The sequence below is a fragment of the Dromiciops gliroides genome, chromosome 6 (genome assembly GCF_019393635.1).
Source record: "Dromiciops gliroides isolate mDroGli1 chromosome 6, mDroGli1.pri, whole genome shotgun sequence".
Taxonomy (NCBI): Eukaryota; Metazoa; Chordata; class Mammalia; order Microbiotheria; family Microbiotheriidae; genus Dromiciops; species Dromiciops gliroides.
The window spans coordinates 23567352-23589821 of NC_057866.1; the positions used below are offsets into that span (position 1 = coordinate 23567352).

A 22470-nucleotide genomic window follows, 5' to 3' on the forward strand; every position below is an offset into this window, starting at 1 on the left:
CCTGTAGAATAAGAGGTCGGACCCAATAATCCTAACATCCCTTTCAGCTCCAAATCACATGAGCCCATTTGTCCATTCCCACTGGGTCGTGGGAACTTCAGCGGAGAGCAGATGCCCCACCTTTTTTCCGCTGAGAAGTTGTGCTAGAATTACCCAGTGTGAGGTCCTAGGAGCAGCGGCACGCCAGGACTCTGGGCTGAGCCATTCTGGGCCTTTTCACAGGCCTCCCACATCCCTTTGCCATCACGGTGTTTGAGGATAACCTCTACTGGACGGACTGGCACACCAAGAGCATCAATAGCGCCAACAAATTCACTGGGAAGAACCAGGAGATCATCCGGAATAAACTGCACTTCCCCATGGACATCCACACCCTGCACCCCCAGCGACAGCCAGCAGGTAGCCACCTTCTGGGCAGCCCGCCCAGCCTGCCCCATGGTGCTTCCCAAACCCTCCTCTGGCGAGTGTCCCAGGGCCCCTTCCTCCAGGTGTCCTTGTCCTAGCTGGGCGAAACCCAAGGTTGGGACAGGCACAAGGCAACTGCCCCCTCTGCTGGCGACTGCAGGTAGCACATCTCTGAGCTCTTGTCCCCACCTCCCAGCTCCCTAACCTCTGGTCTTATGGGGGTCCTCTTCCCCGGGGATATTTGAGCAGGGAGAAACCGCTGTGGGAACAACAATGGAGGCTGCACCCACTTGTGCCTGCCCAGCGGCCAGAATTACACCTGTGCCTGCCCCACTGGCTTCCGCAAGACCAGCAGCCACACCTGTGCCCAGAGTAAGTGTTTGGGGAGGGGGTATCCAGTAGGGATTCTGGGGGCAGCCTTGAAAGAGAAATTACCTGGAAGGCATTCTTAGAATAGGCCTGTGGCCAGGGATGGGGAATGAAATGATGCTAAAGGGTCCCAGCAGCTGCAGCTCTGGGTCACTAGAAGTATCTCATGGTATGAAAAAGGCATGGGTCTTGAAGTCAGGCAAGACCTGGGTTTGAATCTTACCTGTTAGTCAGTTATTCCACATTTTAAGTGCCTACTATGTGCCAAGGAATGTGCTAAGCAAAGGTGATACAAAAAAGGCAAAAGATACTCCTTGCCCCCAAGGAGTTTAATATCTAACAGGGGAGGCAATAAGCAAATATGCAGGTATAAACAAGGACCTCTGTAACTTATTAGCTGTGGGGCCTTGGACAAATCACTTAACCTTGTTGAGCCTGTGTTTGCTCGTCTATAAAATCCCAGCTACAACAGGAGTTGTTACGAAAAGACGGCATGGTAGAGAATACTGAGTGGAGCCAGAGGACCCAAGGGCACCAGAATTAGAGTCAGGGAGACTTGGGTTCAAATGCTGCCTCACATGGTTACTAGTGTGGGCCTCAGTTCCTTATCTGTAAAATGAAAGGGTTGGACTTGATTCAGTGGCCTCTAAGGTCTCTTCCAGCTCAAAATCTATGATCATACCAAGTGAGGTGATGTGCATAAAACTACATAAAGTGGGGCAGCTGGGTGGTGCAGTGGATAGAGCAGCGGCCCTGGATTCAGGAGGTCCTGAGTTCAAATCCGGCCTCAGACACTTGACACTTACTAGCTGTATGGCCCTGGGCAAGTCATTTAACCCCAGTTGCCCCACAAAAACAAAACAAAACAAAACAAAAAACTACATAAAGTGCTCCATCAAGGTCAGCTCCCATCAGGAAGGAGGAACCAGCTGGATTGACATATCCTTTCACCAATCAGTGGAATGACCTCTCTGCAAGTCTGTTAAAGGGCAGCAAACAAATGGCTTCATGCCCTCCTAGAAAGCTGGGGAGAAGTCTCCCACTCACACTATCCCCCTCTATCCATCTCCCCTAAACTCTGGCATTTATCAAGAGATATGTAAGAGTATGGCCTGCATGCAAGGGACTGCTAAGGGTTCTAAGATCAGGGTGTCTCTTTCAACCCAGGAACCAAGCAGCTAAAACTGGGCCTAGCAGTGATTCTAAGCCACGGCAGACACTTAGTCCACATGTGTCAAGTGAGCGTGTGGATGAAAGAATAAGTGAATGACTTCTGTATCCTGAGCCAAAGATGAAGGTCTCCCCTGAGCCTTTTTTAGATTATAAGCCCCTTGAAGGCAAGGCTGGTTTGGGGCCTCTTTTTGTATTCCCAGAGCTCAGCAGGGTACCTGGCACATAGTAGGTGCTTAATAAATGTCTATTGATTGCTTGGCTGCTTTTGGGAAGGGGAGTGTCTGGGCAAAGTTATTACCAGGACCACCTATGCTGCATATTATGTCTTGGGGAGGGTCACCTCTGTGTACATACCACAGGCGTGCTTTGTTAGATTATGAGACTCCACATGGGCCCAGGACCCTTTTTAGGGCACTGTCATGCCTTCTGAACCACTGGTAATAATGGGACCCATTCTGGGGAACTCCTTGTAGAATAGGAATTCTTTACCTGTTTTGTGTCCTAGACCCCTCTGGCCACATCCTAGCGAGGCCTATGAAGCCCCTTCTCAGAATCAGTGCTTGGCAAACCTTCAAGTCTTAAATGGCAGTTATTATTTTATTAGTGTTACTATTATTATTTTTGGTGTTATTATCACTGTTCTCTCCATTTGATCCCAAAGTTTTATCTGACTGCTAAGGCTACTCTGTGCCCAAAGTGGGATTAAGGCCTAGAGCATAGGGCAGCAGATGGGAGGGCACTGGGAGGTCACACAGCCCCAGGCAGGTGGCGTGATTAAGCCAGATGTCACGCAGGTGATTGTCTGTGTCTGTCACTATGTTGTTGAATTTAGAGGATTAAAAGAAGACCCCCCCTTTCGGCCTTTGATCAGGTCTTGACAAGTTCCTGCTTTTTGCCCGAAGGATGGACATCCGTCGGATCAGCTTCGACACGGAGGACCTGTCCGACGATGTCATCCCACTGGCTGACGTGCGCAGTGCCGTGGCTCTTGACTGGGATTCCCGCGATGACTATGTATACTGGACCGATGTCAGCACCGACACCATCAGCCGGGCCAAGTGGGATGGAACAGGGCAAGAGGTATGGTCTGGTCTGGGCAGCCGACCCCTGGGGGAGGCCATGATTTGGCATCAGTCCTCCCCTCTAGTAGGACTTCCTACCCTTGTTAGCTTTTTGTCCTGTCATCAAGCTCAAGGGAGAATGGGGCTGGGTCCAGGGTTGGGGGATCAGCACAGTTTGTGACACGGCTTTGCTTCTTACCCAGGTGGTAGTAGACACGAGTTTGGAGAGCCCGGCTGGCCTGGCCATTGATTGGGTCACCAATAAACTCTACTGGACTGATGCAGGTATGTGTAGCAGTTTAGCCCTGCTGACCTGGTCTGTGGAAAGCCCAGGAGACTTCTGTGCCTTAGGATTTCTTTCCCCAGGGGCCTCCAAGCCTTGGATCCAGGTGGAGGAGGCCCAGTGCCTCCAGGAAAGGGGGCCTTAACCTTTTCTCTGTCACGGACGCCTTTAACAGTCATGGGAAGCCTATGTACCCCTTCTCAGACTCATGTTTTGTTTTTGGTTTTTTGGGGTTTTTTTCGGGGCAATGGGGGTTAAGTGACTTGCCCAGGGTCACACAGCTAGTAGGTGTCAAGTGTCTAAGGCTGGATTTGAACTCAGGTGCTCCTGAATCCAGGGCCGGTGCTTTATCCACTGTGCCACCTAGCCGCCCCCAAAATAAGACTACAACTCTATTTTTTTTTTAAGTGAAGCAATTGGGGTTAAATGACTTGCCCAGGGTCACACAGCTAGTAAGTGTTAAGTGTCTGAGGCCGGATTTGAACTCAGGTACTCCTGATTCCAGGGCTGGTGCTCTATCCACTGTGCTACCTAGCTGCCCCCAGACTCATGTTTTTAAATGCATAAGAAACAAGACGACAAAGGGCACTAGTTGTCTTGAAATAAAGATGTATTTTTCCCATCCAAGTTCACAGACCTCATGAAATCACCCCATAGACCCTTTAGGAATCCTCAGGCCGCAAGCTAAGAATCCCTGCTCCAGAATAAAATGTATTTAAAGCCCTTTGTGACACTGCTCCAGCCTAATTTTCCAGATGATTACACATTAGTCCCCTTTATGCATTAATGTCCCAGTCTGTTAGACCCATTTGCTGTTCCCCATCTTCCATTTCCGTATCTTTGCCCAGGCTGTCCCCCTTGCCTAGAATACCCTCCCTCCCATCTCATTTCTACCTGGAAAAATCCTCAGCTCCCTTCGAGGCTTACCTCATGGACCACACCTCACACAACGCCAGCTGCTAGTGGCTTCTCCCCCAGGAAATTATCTTGGATTGACTCTCTGTATTTTGTACTTTCTCATCTGCATCTGTGTTATTTCCCCCAAGGAGAATGTCCATTCCTTGATGGCAGAGTCTATCATCACGTAATCAGCACTTGATTAATATTTATTAAATGAATGAATGGTTGTGGAACTGGTAGAGGAAGCTGCCATCTTGAATTGGGGCATTTCCTGACCAGATTGCTGTTGTTTCTCCTCTATGAAAGACCCAAGTGGATATTTGGGAGGCAGGTCAGAGAGGCAGCTCCCAGTCCCTCTTTCCTTGCTCCAGTCACTGGTCTGGGGGAAATATGGGTAGGAATCTCTACTAGCCGTGCATCTTGCTCATATGTGTGTTTGGCTGCCTCAGATCTTGGCAAATGAGGACACCATCAGTGCCAACCCCCTCCAAGAAGGTTGGGCTAGAGAGGCTTTGCATCCCAATTGTATGGGACCGTCAGCATTTTCCTCCATCTCTCCTTGGGCTCTGGAGGACTGACGTTTTTTCTCCGTCTTGGCAGGCACAGACCGCATCGAAGTGGCCAACACAGATGGCACTATGAGGACAGTACTAATCTGGGAAAATCTGGATCGGCCTCGGGACATCGTGGTAGAGCCCAGGGGCGGGTAAGTCTCTCCCATTCAAGCTGTTCTCTGAATAATAATTTGGCTTTCTCTCCTCTCCTCATTATCATCTGCATTCAGAGGGACTTAGAATCATCAAATAGTAGGATCATGAGTTTAAATCCTGCCCCAGACACTTAGTTTTGTGACCCTGGCCAAGTCACTTAACCTTTCTCAGCTTCAGTTTCCTCGTCTATAAAGTGGGAATAATAATAGCCTTTACCTCACAGGATTGTTGTGAGGATCAAATGATTGAATATTGAATTTCTTTGCTAACTTGAAAGTGCTAGATATTATAATCATTATTACCCTCATAGAGTTAGAACTTAGAGGTCATCTGGTCCAATCCCCTTATTTTTAGGATGAGGCCCAGAGAAATGAATTGACTTCGTACTAATCACACAGGTTAGTAAGTAACTGAAGCAGGCTTTGACCCCAGCTCCTCTGCCTCCAACTCCAGCACTCGGTCTACTCCCCCATCCTGTTGGAAGAGCCCAGAAAGGGGACCGGAGCAGGCAGAAAAAATAAACGAGGCGGGGGCAGCTAGGTGGCGCAGTGGATAAAGCGCCGGCCCAGGATTCAGGAGGACCTGAGTTCAAATCCGGCCTCAGACACTTGACACGTACCAGCTGTGTGACCCTGGGCAGGTCACTTAACCCCCATTGCCCCACCAAAAAAAAAAAAAATTAAAAATAAATAAATAAACGAGGCAACTCGCCTTCTTACTGAGAACTCGATGCCTCGGGTGAGAGTGAGGACAAAAAGAAAATTTCTTTCTTGGCCCATGCCTAGGTTCATGTATTGGACAGACTGGGGGGCCAGCCCCAAGATCGAGAGAGCTGGCATGGATGCCTCGGGCCGTCAAGTCATCATCTCCTCCAATCTGACCTGGCCCAATGGACTGGCCATCGACTACGGGTCCCAGCGGCTCTACTGGGCTGATGCGGGCATGAAGACCATAGAGTTTGCTGGGCTGGATGGGAGCAAGAGAAAGGTGAGGGCAGGGCCCAGAGAAGCCCAGGAGAATGGAAGTTCTTTAAGGGCTGGGATGGTTTGGGGTTTTGTCTTTGTATCCCCACGACCTAGTAAAGTTCCTGCACACAAGGAATGCTTAATAAATGCAAATTGAATTGAGTCAATTGAATCACAGTTAGAGGTGGGAAGAGAGGGCTGTGTAGCCCAGCCTGTTCTGTAGCTGTGACCTCCCTGGGTCTGGTGGGCAGTATTATGATGAGAGGGATCTAGGGAATGAACCACCCTGTGGGCTGGGGATAGTAAATAAGAGGCCCACCTTTTATGGAGGGGAGTGATGAGAAGTGTTGGGCGGTTGGCAGGTGCTGATAGGAACCCAGCTTCCACACCCTTTTGGGCTGACCCTCTATGGAGAGCGGATCTACTGGACTGACTGGCAGACCAAGAGCATCCAGAGCGCAGACCGGCTGACAGGGCTGGACCGTGAAACACTGCAGGAGAACCTGGAGAACCTCATGGACATTCACGTTTTCCACCGGCTAAGGCCCCCAGGTGAGCAACCTCTTGGACCAATGTATCCTGCTTCCTTAACCTCCCTACACTGCTAGTAAGTAAGTGGATAGATAGATGGATGGATAGATGAATGGATGGATGAATGGATGGATGAATGGCTACGTAGATGGATAGATGAATGGATGCAGAGAAAGAGGCGGATGGATAAATGGATGGATAGATGGATGGATGGATGGATGGATGGATGGATGGATGGATGGATGGATGGATGGATGGATGGATGGATGGATGGATGGATGGCTACATAGATGGATAGATGAATGGATGCAGAGAAAGGTGGATGGATGGATGGATGGACAGACGGACAGACAGATGGATAGATAAATGAATGTAGAGAAAGAGATAAATAAGTGGATAGAGAGACAAAGAAATAGAGATGGATAGCTAGATAGATGGATCTATAGAAAGATAGGTAGGTAGTTACAAAGATGGATGGATGGATAAATGGATGTAGAGAAAGAGAGATAAGTGGATAGAGAGATAAAGAATAGAAAGAGATGGCTAGGTGGATAGATAGGTAGATCGGTAAGTAGGTAGGTAGATAGATGGATAGATGGATGGATAGATAGATGATAGATGGGTGGACAGATGTATAGATAGATAGGTAGATAGAAGGTTGAATGGATGGATGGATACACAGATGGGTAGATAAATGAATGTAGAGACAGATAAGTGGATAGAGAGATAAAGAATAGAAAGAGATGGATAGATAGATAGATCATTAGATAGATGGATGGATGGATAGATAGATAGATAGATAGATAGATAGGTCGATAGATCGATGGATAGATAGATAGATACATAGATCAATAGATAGATGGATAGATAGATAGATAGATAGATAGATAGATAGATAGATAGATAGATAGATAGATAGATAGATAGATGGATAGATAGATGGATAGATAGATAGATAGATAGATGATAGATCGTTGGATGGATGGATAGATAGATAGATAGATAGATAGATAGATAGATAGATAGATAGATAGATAGATAGATAGATAGGAAGGGAGAGAGAGGGAGAGCATTTATTAAGTGCTTCTTAGTTCCAGGCACTTATTAAGGGTTAGGGATATAAATACAAGAAAAACTAAAAAGAGGAGCCAGTCCCTTCCCTCAGGCCATTCTAATGGGGGTGTCGAGGGGAGCTGACAAGCAGAGTGATGGGGTGGGGGCACCTGGGTGGAAACAGAGCTGCTGGCAGGAGAGTGAGGAATGAAGTCAAGAGTGAGGTGAGGTCCGAGTGCCTCATGAAGTGATGACCCAGGCTTGGGACAATCAGGGTTGTGGGCCTCAAGGCAGGGGCATCTTCAGCGGGAGAAGGCTGCTGGCAAGGGGGTGAAGTCCAAAGCGTGAGGGGTGACGTGGTTCACTCAACTGGTCTTTCTTTCTCCTTCTTCCCCAGTGCATACTCCCTGTGCTGTGGGGAATGGGGGCTGCAGTCACCTGTGTCTTCGGTCCCCACATCCCAAAGGTTACAGCTGCACCTGCCCCACAGGCATCAACCTTCTCCCTGATGGCAAGACCTGTTCATCTGGTGAGTGCATGAGAACTTAAGACCTAATGGTCTAGAACCTCACTGTGAATGAAGAGTGAACCTGCTCCTTATCTGAGAAGACCCAATTAGATCTAGTGAACTTTGAATATCGAGCCCCTCTAGACCAGGGAGGAAGCCTGGGTGGAGCAGACAGCTAGAGTGTTGGAGGAACCTAGGAGAAGGATCTGTGGTACTAGTATAATGGAAGTGAGATTTCCCTCCAGGTACGGCTGTATCAGAGAAATCTCGTGCTTCCAAGGAACTCTTGGTTTAGCTTTTTTCTGCTTGGCTCCAAAGGGCAGAACTGGCGCCAGGTGGTGGAAGTTGAAGTAAGACAAATTGAGATGTGATATAAGGGAAAATGTCCTTAAGACTTAGTACTAATTTAAAGAGGAATCGGGTACCATAGGAGGTAATGAGCTTCACCACTCCAGAGATCTTCACTGCAGAGGCTGGTTGAGTATTCATTGAGTATGGTCTAGCGGGGATTCTTTGTCAGGTATGGCTTAACCTAAAGGCTGTTAAGGTCACTTCTGACTCTGATATCTTATGACTTGGGGGAAGATTCTATAAGCCTGGGCCCATAACTTAGGAAGAAGGAAACCAGGGGCAGCTAGATGGCGCAGTGGATAAAGCACCGGCCCTGAATTCAGGAAGACTTGAGTTGAAATCCAGCCTCAGACACTTAACACTTACTAACTGTGTGACCCTGGGCAAGTCACTTAATCCCAATTGCCTCACTAAAAAAAAAAAAAAACCAAAGACGGAAACCTCTGCCCGTGCTCTTTGAGCTGAAGAGTAAATGCATGTGGTATCCATTTTCTCCAACACCTGAGCTCTTGGTAGCAGGCACCCTGAAAGTCAGGACCACGGACAGAGAGGCAGGTTCTTTAGGACTGTCTCCACCATTGCAGGCATGAGAAGCTTCTTGATCTTCGCCAGGAGAATAGACATCCGCATGGTCTCCCTAGACATCCCATACTTTGCTGACGTTGTGGTGCCGGTCAATATCACCATGAAGAACACCATTGCTATTGGGGTGGACCCTCAGGAAGGTACGCCCCCTAAATGTGGGGTCAAAATCCTATTTTTGGGGGCAGCTAGGTGGTACAGGGGATAGAGCACCAGCCCTGGAGTCAGGAGTACCTGAGTTCAAATCCAGCCTCAGACACTTAACACTTACTAGCTGTGTGACCCTGGGCAAGTCACTTAACCCCAATTGCCTCACCAAAAAAAAAAATCCTACTTTTCTCCCTAAAGTCAATGTAGACTCTTCTGAGGACACTACTCAGAGACAGAGATTTGCCTCCTCTCTGTAACTCAACACTTGCACCCTCTCTCCATAGCACCTGCTCCAAGAGCTTTGTCAGTGGCCTTTAATCCTTTCTTCTTTCTTTTTTCCCCACTTCATTCCCCTGGGGTTTCTGCCTTACCTATGGCAATGTCCTAGATAGCTGTGTCTGAATATCTGAAGCTCTCTGCTTCATCTCCTGTAAGGTGAACTGCCTTCTGTACTCTAAGAAAGGTAAAAGTTCTTGGGTATCTGTCAGTCAATCAACAAGCAAGTTTTTAAAATTAAATTTTATTTTATTTTCACATTCACATTTTCCCCCCTCATCCACCACTCTCCCCAATTGAGAAAGCAAGAAAAACAAAGCTCCCGTTGTAAACACATAGTCAAGCAAATCAGATTCCCTAACTAACCATGTCCAAAAAAAATGTCCCAATCTGTACTATGAATCCATCAGCTCTCTATCTGTCAGTGGATCACATGTTTTATCATGAGTCCTATGGAATTGATTGTTCATTATTTTGATCAGAGTTCCTAAGTCTTTCAAAGTTTGTTCTCTTTACAATATTGTTGTTACTGTATAAATTGTTCTCTTTGTTCTGCTTACTTCACTTTGCATCCGTTCATACAAGTCTTCCTAGTTTTTTCTGAAAACACTTCCTTCATCATTTCTTACAGAACAGTTCGTATTCCATCACATTAATATACCATAACTTGTTCAGCCATTCCCCAATTGATGGACACCCTCTCAGTTTCCAGTTCTTTGCCACCACATAAAGAATTACTACAAATGTTTTTGCACATGTGGGTCCTTTTCCTTTTTCCTTGGGCTCCTTGGGGTCAATAAGCATTTATTAAGTGGGCATTATGATAAGCATTAGGAATATAAAGAAAGGAAAAACATAATCCCTCCCTTCAAGGAGCTTACATTTTAGTGGAGGAGACAATGGCAAAATAACTAGTTATGTACAAGATATACACAGAGCAGATAGGAGGAAATCTCACAGGGAAGGCACTAGCAGCTGATGGAGAGGGGGCCTGGGAAAGGTAACGTCTGAGCTGAGTCTTGAAGGAAGTTAAGAGGCAGAGGTGAGAAGGAAGAGTGTCCCAGATAGAGGAGATAGGCAGTACAAAGGCATGGAGATGGGACTGAATGGGGAGCGAGGCTGAACTGGACTTTTCTTCCTTCAGGAAAAGTTTACTGGTCAGACAGCACATTGCGTAGGATCAGCCGGGCCCACCTGGATGGCTCCCAGCACGAGGACATAATCACCACAGGTGAGATTGGCCGCAACCAGGACGGTGGTATGGGGGGAGCGGGGGATGGGGAGGCCAGATTTTAAATTGCAGGACCCAGGTTTGAATCCTGACTTCCATTTACAAATCCTTGTGACCTTGAGCAAATTACCTGATATTTCCAGGCCTCAGTTTCCTCATTTGTAAAATGAGGAAGTTGGATTAGATGAAGAGATGGTGTGGCTCAATAGAAAGAGCGCTGGCTCTCGAATCAAAAGACCTAGATTCAAATCTTGCCTCTGATGCTTATGTGACCATGAGTAAGTCACGCAGCCTCATTGGGAGTGACTTCCCTCATCTGTCAAAAGGAGGAGTAGGACTAAAGGAAGCCTGAGGCTCCTTACAGATCCATGACCTGTTGGCTCCAAGATCCCTTCTGACTTTAAATCTGTACTTCTGAGAAGGTCTTGCCTGGATTTTGGTCGGGGAAGAGGGAGTTGTGGTGACCCTGGCCACTGCTGTTATTCCCTTTCGTTCTTGAAGTTAAATTTAATGAGCATTATAGTACAGGAGAAGAGATATTAGTTTTGCAACAGCAATAAAGTAGGCAGCCTAACGATGTAACTATTAAAGCAAAAGCGACCACTATGTAGAGATTTAAAAAGAAAATACATTACCAAATCAGGGAAGCACCAACTCCTGGGTCCATTGGCTGGTGGTCCCAGTACAGCCTCCCAGAGTCCCGATTATTCCCTTTCGTTCTTATGCAGAACCTCTTGTGATCTCTTTGGTCTTTCCAGGATTACAGACCACCGATGGGCTGGCCGTGGATGCCATCGGCCGGAAAGTGTATTGGACAGACACAGGAACCAATCGGATTGAAGTGGGCAACCTTGATGGGTCCATGCGGAAGGTGTTGGTATGGCAGAATCTGGACAGCCCCCGGGCCATCGTGTTGTTCCATGAGATGGGGTAAGGCTAGGAAGAGCGGGGTCTGGGGGTCTGGGGTGACTTGCTTGGTTTGGCTGTGGATGGGCACTGGCCGTGCTTTCTGGCATACCTGATGGAGACGCTGACTTCATTTGGGCTTCTGCCTCCCCCAGGTTTATGTACTGGACAGACTGGGGGGAGAATGCCAAGCTAGAGAGGGCTGGCATGGATGGCTCGGACCGCACTGTGCTCATCAACAACAACCTGGGCTGGCCCAATGGGCTGACAGTGGACAAGGCTGGCTCCCAGCTGCTCTGGGCTGATGCCCACACTGAGGTGGGTAAGGGAATAAGGAGCAAACAGGGAAAGGAGGGAGGCAGTCCTCCACCCAGGGAACTGGGAGAATCCCAAGCTGAATGACATAAGGGCTTTCTGCCTCAGGTGGCTCCTAGTCCTTTCATGTCCTCTCCCTTCTCCTCCTTCCCCTGCAGCGCATCGAGGCCGCTGATCTCAATGGTGCCAATCGGCGCACACTGGTGTCGCCTGTTCAACATCCCTATGGCCTCACCCTGCTTGACTCCTACATATACTGGACTGATTGGCAGACCCGTAGCATCCACCGTGCTGACAAGGGCACGGGGAGCAATGTTATCCTGGTGCGGGCCAACCTTCCTGGCCTCATGGACATCCAGGCTGTGGACCGACAACGGCCATTGGGTGAGCTGACCACAGGCTGCTGTCTGTCAGACGCCTTACCGGGATATCCATGGGGTGCCCAGAGCTCAGAGCTGTCCCCAGGCAACAATGATACCTTATCGTCCCCATTTTACAGAGAAGCAAAGCAAAGCTCAGGGAGATTAATTGACTTGCCCCAATTGCTTTATTTGAATTCATTAGATTGGAAGCTCCTTGACAGGAACTGTCTTTTGCCTCTTTTTGTAACCCCAGCGCTTAGCTGGGATACAGTGCCTGGCACATAGTAGGTGCTTCCTAGATGCTTATTGACTGACTGACTGACTGCTTTCTAGTGTCAAGTGGTATCTCCTCAACCCGCTGTTCTTTCCTCATTTAGGCTCAAATAAATGTGGCCTGAAGAACGGTGGCTGCTCTCACCTGTGTCTGCCAAGACCGTCAGGCTTCTCCTGCGCCTGCCCCACGGGCATCCAGCTGAAGGGGGATGGGAAGACGTGTGACCCCTCCCCAGAGACCTACCTGCTCTTCTCCAGCCGAGGCTCCATCCGACGCATCTCCCTGGACACCAGTGACCACACGGATGTGCACGTCCCCGTGCCTGAACTCAACAACGTCATCTCCCTGGACTATGATAGTGTGGACGGGAAGGTTTATTATACGGACGTCTTCCTGGACGTGATCAGGTACGGACGTCACTAGGCCCTGATAGCACACGGGCATAGCTTCTTCCCAAAGTATCACTCCCTTTGTCCTGAGTGGGTGAGACCTTGTGTTGTCTCAGAGGGGCCCAGGGACCTGGCCACGTTCTGGAAACTTGACAGTAAGTTCTCCTCTGATTCTTGTGTTATCCTGGGGGGCTAAAACTTGTCACTTAGCCAGTCTGTGACTGTTCTATGATAATGGGCCCTTCCCTGAACCCTTGGGTCTAGGGGCACCACAGAAATTCATAGATACAGTCTGTCTCTCCCAGCTCACCTTCTTCCTAGTCACCACCATTGTTCTCCCTTAAAGGCTCCTGGGGGACCATTAACCTGCCTTCTGCCCAGACCCCTACATTCCCAACTTGCAGAGAAGTAACTTTGGCTGAGCTTTGGACGATGAAACTGGGGGACATTAACTTCCTGTTGTTGCTGTTAGTAATAGTGTCGTTATTATAAATGTCAGTGTCTATTATCAGGGCACTAGGTCGGTAGCTGTCAGGCTCCTCCTGGCATTTAACCTCATCTAACCCTGAGTCGTTGTCCCCAAGGCGAGCTGACCTGAATGGCAGTAATATGGAGACAGTCATCGGACGGGGGCTTAAGACCACCGACGGCCTAGCAGTCGACTGGGTGGCCAGGAACCTGTATTGGACAGACACAGGCCGGAACACCATCGAGGCCTCGAGGCTGGACGGCTCCTGCCGGAAGGTGTTGATCAACAACAGCCTGGATGAACCGCGGGCCATTGCTGCTTTCCCCAGAAAGGGGTGAGTGTAAAGCCAGAAGCAGGGGGCGCAGCTGGGGCCATATGGAGGCTCGTTGTTTGGCTGGGTAGATGGTGGGGTGCATGGCGTTATTTCTGTGGTAACCCTGGAAAAGGAACTCGTGCTACCATCTCTGAAGATTCTGCCCAGCCCAGAGGTTCTCCACATGCTAGGAGCTTCTTCCAGAGGTGCCGTAAATTACATAAAGTTTATTTGTGTGCACCCCAGACGTTATTTAGAGCTTACGTTTACAAGCATGAGTCTCCCAACTGCTCTGCCACATGCTGCATTTCCTCACAACCAAGAGTCACACTGTACCATGAGCAAAACTGTCTGAGAACCCCAGGTTTTCCTACCATCTCACCATCCCCCCGCCCATACCCAGATGCTTTCCTCTGCCTCTATGACTGATCACATGGCTGTTTGGCCCAGGTACCTCTTCTGGACAGACTGGGGCCACCTGGCCAAGATCGAGCGGTCAAACCTGGATGGCTCCGAGAGGAAATTACTCATCAACACAGATCTGGGCTGGCCCAATGGCCTCACCCTGGACTACGATACCCGCAGGTGAGCAGGCTCCTCAAACACTGGGCCGGCACAGGGAAAACCGAAGACTTCTAGTGGTCATTGCCCTCCAACCCACTGGGCCATTCCAGGTTTTGTTAAGGAGTTAGAGAAGAGGGAGGGAGGGAGGGAGGGAGGGAAGGAAAATCAGAAGCACCTGCCTGGAATAAAGGGGGAAGGAGAGAGAAAATCATAGAGGGGGCAGCTAGGTGGCGCAGTGGATAAAGCACCGGACCTGGATTCAGGAGGACCTGAGTTCAAGTCCAGCCTCAGACACTTGACACTAGCTGTGTGACCCTGGGCAAGTCACTTAATCCTCAATGCCCCGCCCCCCCCCAATTGAATTAAGATAAACAAAAGAATCAGTCTCTTTCTATCCCACTTCTCTCTTCTGCTCGTAGGGGAGCATGTCTGTATTTTGGGGTCCTCTCTGAAGTTGGGTTCAAGCCATGAAGCAGCCACAGTGAATAGGAGGGGAGGCATCCTGCACCTCTCAAGTCCACTGTATTTTCTCTCCTTTTACCCACTCACTGGTCACCCATCCTTCCTCAATAGTCCCAAGGCCCAGTCCACTCTCTTGCTAGGAAACCCGTCTCTTCCTGAGCGCTCATGATGTAGGTGACCATCTCAGTTGAGAGAAGATAGCTTATAAGGGGGGAAGCCAGGGCTCCATGGGAGAATGTCTGAGCCCCTGTTACCACCCCCCTTCCCAGCTATAGCTTCTCCCCTCCCACAGGATCTATTGGGTGGATGCTCACTTGGACCGGATTGAAAGCGCAGACCTCAATGGGAAGCTTCGGCAGGTCTTGGTCAGCCACGTGTCCCATCCCTTTGCTCTCACACAGGTAACACGGACAGCCCTGGAGGTGGGAGGGCTTGGAGAAGCAGGAGTAACTAAAGTTTATTGACTGGGGTGGGCCAGAGCTCTCAAGTGCAGCATTACTAGGGAGTTCTCGGGTCAGCATCACAGTGTCATGTTTGCCCAGCTGGGCCAACTGCATCACTGTTCTACGAAGGCTTATGTCAGGAGTGTCTGCTTTCCCTGGGAGCTGAGGACGGCACAGCGCCTCTTTCCCCTGTTGTCAGTCTCCATCCTTTGGAGCATTAGGGCTCCACCATGGATCTACAGGGCCTTTGGGGGAGCCTGGCACTAAGGCAGCTCTGACCCTTACAGGCACATTCTGGGACGGTCTCTGTAGGAAAGGAAGTGGCCTACCAAACCTAAGGGCACTGACTATGCAGGGAGGTTCGGGGTCGTCATGATCAGGTCAGGGCCACGCGTCAAGGGCTTGGCTGCTAAGATGGGATGGGACCAGATCTAGCTGTTAATTGTTGAGTGACCCCCTCCCCCCTTCTTTGGGCTTCCTTGATGAGCAGCAAGACAGGTGGATCTACTGGACAGACTGGCAGACCAAATCGATCCAACGTGTCGACAAATATTCAGGCCGGAACAAGGAGACCGTGCTGGCTAACGTGGAAGGGCTCATGGACATCATTGTGGTCTCCCCACAGCGGCAGACAGGTAGCTGCTCGTGCTGCTCCTTCTTACTCATTGTTAGGGCTCTTGGTGCTCACAGAAGTAAGGCTTTCCAGGGATGCTCAAAGGGGCCTTAGAAGTTGTGTAAGCCTCTCAGTTTACAAGTGAGAAGGAGCTGAGGAGCAGAGAACTTTGGTGTTTTGCCCCAAGTCACACAGGTAGTTAAGTGTCTAAGGTGGGATTCGAACCCATATCTTCCTGACTCTAAGCCCAGTGCCCTAGCCACTGCACCATGGTGCCTTATGGGATCACAGATTTATAGCTGCAAAGGACCTTAGACGTCCTAGGATCATAAACCCTTGAGGTACAGCTTCTAAGGGGGTAGAGCCCATTCTCAGCCCCCACCCCACCCTCTCATGTACCCTCTTCCCAGAAGGTTGGATCTTCTCCCAAAGCCCTTTCCCCATTCCTCCCAGTTACTCTGGGAGTACTCTCTTCCTCGTGAAATTCTTTTGGATAAATAACTTTGTCTTTACTTGCTTGTATACGTATAGGAGATCCTTCCAATAGAACATAAGCCCTTTGAGGGCAAGAACAATTTCATTTTTGTCTTAGTATAGTCAGCACCTAGTGCAGTGCTTGGCACCTAGTAGGTGCTTAATAAATGCCTGCTTATTCTTTTGTTCATCCATATGTATACCTGTTGCATCCCCCCAATAGAATATAAGCCCCTTGAGGGCAAGAACTGTTTCATGGTTTTCTTTATATCTCCAGCATCAAGTACAATACTTGGCGCATAGTAGGCTCTTTATATATGTAATGTCTGTTTATTGAATGGGCTTAAATTAAATGGTATCTTTTCCTTACCTTTCTGGCAAAAGTAGAGTCAGGGAAACTCTCAGACTCTTCCTGATTGAACTCCTGGTTTCTTTTGTCCTTAGGGACTAACGCCTGTGGTGTGAACAACGGTGGTTGCACCCATCTCTGCTTTGCCAGAGCCCTGGACTTTGTCTGTGCCTGCCCCGATGAACCTGATGAGCGGCCTTGCTCTCTAGGTGGGTTGTGAGCAGAAGAGTCCCGTTAGCCTTTGGGAAGAGGAATTAATGAGCCTCCGCCTTGTCCTCCCTGACCCTCTGCCAACAAAGGGATCAGCGCAGAAGGGGTCTTAGAGGCCATCAAATAATCTAGCCTCCCTTCTTTTTTACATATGGGGGAACTGAGGCACTGGGAAGTTAAGTGACTTGCCCAAAGTCACACAACAAGAAAGTGAAGCAGAATTTGAACCCAGATCAGGACTAGGTATAGCACACAGCAGCCCCACTTTTCTCACCTGTGGCACTTCTCACAGGGGTGTTGTGAAGATCAAATGGGGTATTGCTGCTAACTCCCTTTGCAAACCTTAAAGCCTCTTCTAAATGTGAACTATGTGAGCCTCTCTCCAGGGTGCTTTTGGTTGTGTCTTTATTTTATCCTTTGAGTGTGAATTTCAATGACTCTGAGACCTAGAGAAAAGAAAGTCAGTTGTACCATCAGGAAGAGAGTCCAGAGGCCAATCCAGGCCTCTCGGCTCTCTGTCTCCCTGATGTCATCATGGCCAGAGCTGTCAGAATTGATGTCCAAATGGTACGGTCAAAAGAGCTCTAGTTCAGGTTCAAATCTGATGCCTCTGTGACCTTGGGCAAGTCATTTCCCTTCCCTGGGCCTCAGTTTCTCCATCTGTAAAATGAGAGGGGTATAAAATGGGATGGCCTCCGAGACTCCTTCCATCTCTAGATTATGGTCTGATGACCCTGATTTATTTGCTGTCCTACTGAGGGAGCCTGGGACCAGGGCCTCTCTATTATTTTTCCCTGCCCCAGCCCTTCCACGTGCTGCCCTTGAAATTTGCAATGAAGGCTACAGCCCTCCATGACACACTCAAATTCCACTTCCTCTATAGTGCCTGGCCTGGTGCCCCCAGCTCCCAAGTCCACCGGCACGAGTGAAAAGAGCCCAGCGCCCGCCAACACCCCCCCTCCCACGTCACGTTCTTCCACGCCCAAGACCCGCACTTCCCTGGAGGAGTCCGAAGGAAGGTAAGTAGGATTTGAAAGCAGTGGGGACTGGGGTTGGAAGTGACTCTCAGAAGCAATGACCACTGAATCCTCCGTCTCCCTCAAACTCTGATCCATTTCACCGGCGACAGAACCAGCTGGAGAATTCCTGCTCCCAGGACCCGGCCACTAGCATTGTTCATAGCAGCAAAGGACCATAGACTGGAGCTGGAAAGAGCTCAGGGTTCTCCTGGTCCAATCCCTTCATCTTACAGATGAGCCCACGGAAGCCTAGGGGTCACACAGGCAGCAAGCGACAGATGGAGCATTTGAACTCAGGGCCTCCAGATCCTGTGTTCCTTCTACATGCTGTCTCTCATAGGGTGGAAGATCACACCAAATTCCATATTTTGGAGCCCTCCAAGGTATAGGTGTGACCATTTCTTTTCCAGCCCGAGGGAAACAATATGGTGCTCTTCTCACTCAAAAGACGATGAGCAGGGGCAGCTAGGTGGCGCAGTGGATAAAGCATGGGCCCTGGAGTCAGAAGGACCTGAGTTCAAATCCAGCCTCAGACACTTGACACTAGCTGTGTGACCCTGAGCAAGTCACTTAACCTTCATTGCCCCACCAAAAAACAAAATAATTTAGGCAGAAAGCCTTTATCCGGGTGTGGTTAAATGAATCTCACTTTGGTACTGCACCCCCACCCCTACCCCACATAGACATATACATATATATACACATACACATATACATACACTTACACATACACACTCAATTATGCCTTTTTCTAGAACTTTATCAACTTAATAAAATAATTATTCCATCATGTATAGAAATTTAAAATATAAACATAACATAAAACAAAAGTTAAAGAAATATACACACTTAGGCATAATCCAGTGCCTTTGTCAACTTGATATCAACTCCCATTCACTGCTTAATCTAATTCTAGTTATTGCCAGGCTGAAATTTACCCCCAAACCATTTCTTAGAGTCAAGGTTACATCAGGACATATACATGGTTCCTGATTTAGGCATTTCAGTTCTTTAGGGAAGTTTAGAATAGAATATTTCCCTATCTCACAGGCTATTTTTCTTCAAATTTTCAGAGGAAGCCTTTTTTTTTTTCCTTTGTGTGTGTGTGTGTGTGTGTGTGTGTGTGTGTGTGTGTGTGTGTGTGTGTGTGTTGGGGGGAGCAATGAGGGTTAAGTGACTTGCCCAGGGTCACATGGCTAATAAGTGTCAAGTGTCTCGGACCGGATTTGAACTCAGGTCCTCCTGAATCCAGGGCCAGTGCTTTATCTACTGCACCATCTAGCTGTACTGCCCCCACCCCAGAGGAAACCTTTAAGTCCTCACTTATAAACTAACAGAGAAGCAATATTAAATTGCCTTTTGAACCCTCCTTCATGCTTCAAAAGGAGAAGGAATGGGGAAAAAACAATGTTTCAACAGAATATTGAGCCCCCCACCCAAAAAAAGAGAATATTGAATATACTTAAAAGCCTATGGAGGCAGCTAGGTGGCATAGTGGATAGAACACCAGCCCTGGAATCAGGAGGACCTGAGTTCAAATCCAGCCTCAGACACTTACTGGCCATGTAATCCTGGGAAAGTCATTTAGCTCCAGTTCCCTCAAAAAAAAAAAAAAAAAGCCTATGATGGCCCTTCCCCCCCTCCCCCATTGATGTCTTTACTTGGCAAATAGATTAATTGTCTGTGAGCTCCTCCTCATGTCATTTTGACATTCAGGTATAGGTCTACTAACTTCTGCTGGCTTCCAGTTCACTTGCAAACTGGCTTCTAATTTTTCAAGGAACCATAACTTAAAAAAAAACCAAAAACATATCTTTAAGAGCATATCTAAGGGGGCAGCTAGGTGGCACAGTGGATAAAGCACCAGCCCTGGATTCAGGAGTACCTGAGTTCAAATCCAGCCTCAGACACTTGACACTTACTAGCTGTGTGACCCTGGGCAAGTCACCTAACCCCCATTGCCCCGCAAAACAAAAACAAAAAAACAAGAGCATATTGGGGGCAGCTAGATGGCACAGTGGATAGAGCACTGGCCCTGGAGCCAGGAGTACCTGAGTTCAAATCCGGCCTCAGACACTTAACACTTACTAGCTGTGTGACCCTGGGCAAGTCACTTAACCCCAATTGCCTCACTAAAAAAAAAAAAAACAAGAGTATATCTAAGCACACTAGGACATCAAGTCATATGTAGTGGTTCTCTAAAGCCCTGACCATGGTCCTGCCCTCTCCAGGGTAATTCCTGTTTTTTTTTTAATCTTGAGTTATTTGGAATCTCTCCTGTCAGCTTTCTGAGCTTGTCTCCTGATAACCTAAGACACTGCCTTGCCCCTGCCATGAAGGGGGAGAGAAATCTGTGCTGTGCTGGAGGGAGCCTTAATTCTCTGTTTCCTTGTGCCCCACAGCTGCTCAGGGAAGGATGGTCGCCAGGGCCTCTGTGCCCATTCCAACGAGGCTGTACCTGCTGCTCCAGGTGAGTTCCAAGGCACCGGGAACTGAGGGTGCTGGAAATCAAAGGTCCCAATGACACCTTTCTTTGCTTTCTTGGGGAAAATCTTTGGAGGCTGAGAAGCCCATCCCTTAGCATTGTCCCTGATCAGAGCGGACATACCTTAATAGTTAGATGTTCTTTCTCAGTATCTCAGACACTAAATTTTTTTCTTTCATTTAAAAAAAAAAGGTAAAATGTTATTAAATGATTTTTAAAATACTACAATCATTTCCCAACATGTTCCCCTCTCCCCCTCTCCATTGAATCTTCTCATTTGGGGGGGGGGGCGGCAATGGGGATTAAGTGACTTGCCCAGGGTCACACAGCTAGTAAGTGTCAAGTGTCTGAGTCCGGATTTGAACTCAGGTCCTCCTGAATCCTGGGCCAGTGCTTTATCCACTGTGCCATCTAGCTGCCCCCTGAATCCTCTCTTTTAACAAATAAAAACAACCAACAGTAATGCCAGCCAGGTGGTGTATTGAATAGAGTTCTGGATTTAGAGTTAGAAAGACCCGAATTCAAATCCTGCCTCTGATACTTACTAGCTGTTTGACTCTGGGGAAAGGCAGTTCACCTTTCAGCCTCAGTTTCCTTATCTGTTAAAAAATAGGAATGATAATTGTTGTTGTTTGTCCTTCATTCTTGAAGAGGAACATGACATCAGGGAGATGTCATGACTTGCACTGAATTTAATTTAATTGATGGAAGGCTGTGCAAGGTCACCAGCCTCACTTTCTCTTCCAGAGTCATCTGGGTCTAGTGGCGATATATAACAGAATGACTGGAGATGCCTCCAAGTGTTTGAGGAAATTAGGGTTAAGTGATTTGCCCAGGGTCACACACCTAGCAAATGTCTGAGGTGAGATTTGAACTCAGGTCCTCAACTCCAGGGCCAGTGCTCTATCCACTGTGCTATCAATAGTACCTATCTCAAAGAGCTGTTATAAAGATCAAATAATATAACAGGTAAAGTGCTTTCTAAATGCTAGCTCTTATGATGAATTTGAGAAACTCTGAGGAAGAATTGTCTGAACTGAGGCCAAATAACCTAAGTAAACAAGAAAACAAGATGTGCAGTTACTGCAAGAATATCAATGAAAGAATACCTGCATAAATATGGCCTCAGCCATTCAGTGTCTGTGTGACCCTGGGCATGTCATTTCACCCCTGTCTGCTTCAATTTATTCATCTGTAAATTGGGGATAATCATAGCCCTTGCCTCCAGCTTGTTGTGAGAATCAAATGAGATAACACTTACAAAGTGCTTAGCATGGTGTCTGACACATCGGAAACACTATACAAATATTAGTTATTATTATTATTCACTGTAATGACCAGTCTTGGCTCTAGAGAAGAGCTGAGGAAATTTACCTCCCTACCTCCCTCCTTCCCCTTAGAGAGGTGGGGGATTATGGGGACAGAACTTTACATGCATCATCAGACTCAGTTACTGCTTGGCTGGTTTCACTTAACTGGTTTTCTTTGTCACAAGGGAAAGCTCATTAGGTAGGTAGGTGTCAGAGGTGGAATTTTTAGAATTGGCCATATGTAAATCAATAAAACATTTATTTATTTATTTTTGGTAAGGCAATTGGGGTTAAGTGACTTGCCCAGGATCACACAGCTAGAAAGTGTCAAGTGTCTGAGGCCAGATTTGAACTCAGATGTTCCTGACTCCAGGGCCAGTGCTTTATCCACTGTGCCACCTAGCTGCCCCTAAAAACGTTCATTTAAATAAAAACAAAGCCACCCTGAAAGGATATGCAGCATTCCACACCTATAGCCCCCTCTACATCTACCTAGAAGAGGAATGTGTGTTCTGTCATCTCTCTGGGGGCAAAATTGGTCATTGTGATCAATCTAAGCTTAGAAATGTTTTAATGTTTTTTTTCTTTACTTGGTTGAAATCACTATATATGGACTGTTGGTTCTACTTTATTCCCTTTGCATCAGTTCATATAAGTCTTGTGTTCTGAATTTCCCAGCTACCCTCCTTTGAAGGGGAAAGGGAGCTAAGGAAATATTATAGGAGTAATTAGGTGGCACAACAGATAGAGCACTGGCCCTGGAGACAGGAGGGCCTGAGGTTTTTTTTTTGTTTTTTTGTTTTTGGTGGGGCAATTGATGTTAAGTGACTTGCCCAGGGTCACACAGCTAGTAAGTGTCAAATGTCTGAGGCTGGATTTGAACTCGGGTCCTCCTGACTCCAGGGCCGGTGCTCTATCCACTGTGCCACCTAGCTGCCCCTGGGCCTGAGTTTTTAAAAAAAAAA

At 48.0% G+C, this 22470-nt stretch overlaps 1 protein-coding gene across 1 annotated transcript in view; it reads left to right on the forward strand.

The window, feature by feature from the left end:
* The window catches only part of LRP4 (LDL receptor related protein 4), a 68005-nt gene that overhangs the window by 33966 nt on the left and 11569 nt on the right, over window positions 1-22470 (forward strand). The window contains exons 15-35 of the mRNA XM_043970889.1: window positions 223-399; window positions 655-777; window positions 2819-3027; window positions 3212-3293; window positions 4792-4897; window positions 5687-5888; window positions 6229-6418; window positions 7848-7979; window positions 8894-9034; window positions 10462-10548; window positions 11307-11478; window positions 11610-11772; window positions 11928-12153; window positions 12509-12812; window positions 13379-13597; window positions 14027-14161; window positions 14895-15003; window positions 15536-15680; window positions 16577-16690; window positions 17575-17710; window positions 20113-20180. Of these exons, the coding sequence (XP_043826824.1) occupies window positions 223-399; window positions 655-777; window positions 2819-3027; window positions 3212-3293; window positions 4792-4897; window positions 5687-5888; window positions 6229-6418; window positions 7848-7979; window positions 8894-9034; window positions 10462-10548; window positions 11307-11478; window positions 11610-11772; window positions 11928-12153; window positions 12509-12812; window positions 13379-13597; window positions 14027-14161; window positions 14895-15003; window positions 15536-15680; window positions 16577-16690; window positions 17575-17710; window positions 20113-20180 (3240 nt within the window). The remainder of the gene's footprint in view (window positions 1-222; window positions 400-654; window positions 778-2818; window positions 3028-3211; window positions 3294-4791; window positions 4898-5686; window positions 5889-6228; window positions 6419-7847; window positions 7980-8893; window positions 9035-10461; window positions 10549-11306; window positions 11479-11609; window positions 11773-11927; window positions 12154-12508; window positions 12813-13378; window positions 13598-14026; window positions 14162-14894; window positions 15004-15535; window positions 15681-16576; window positions 16691-17574; window positions 17711-20112; window positions 20181-22470) is intronic.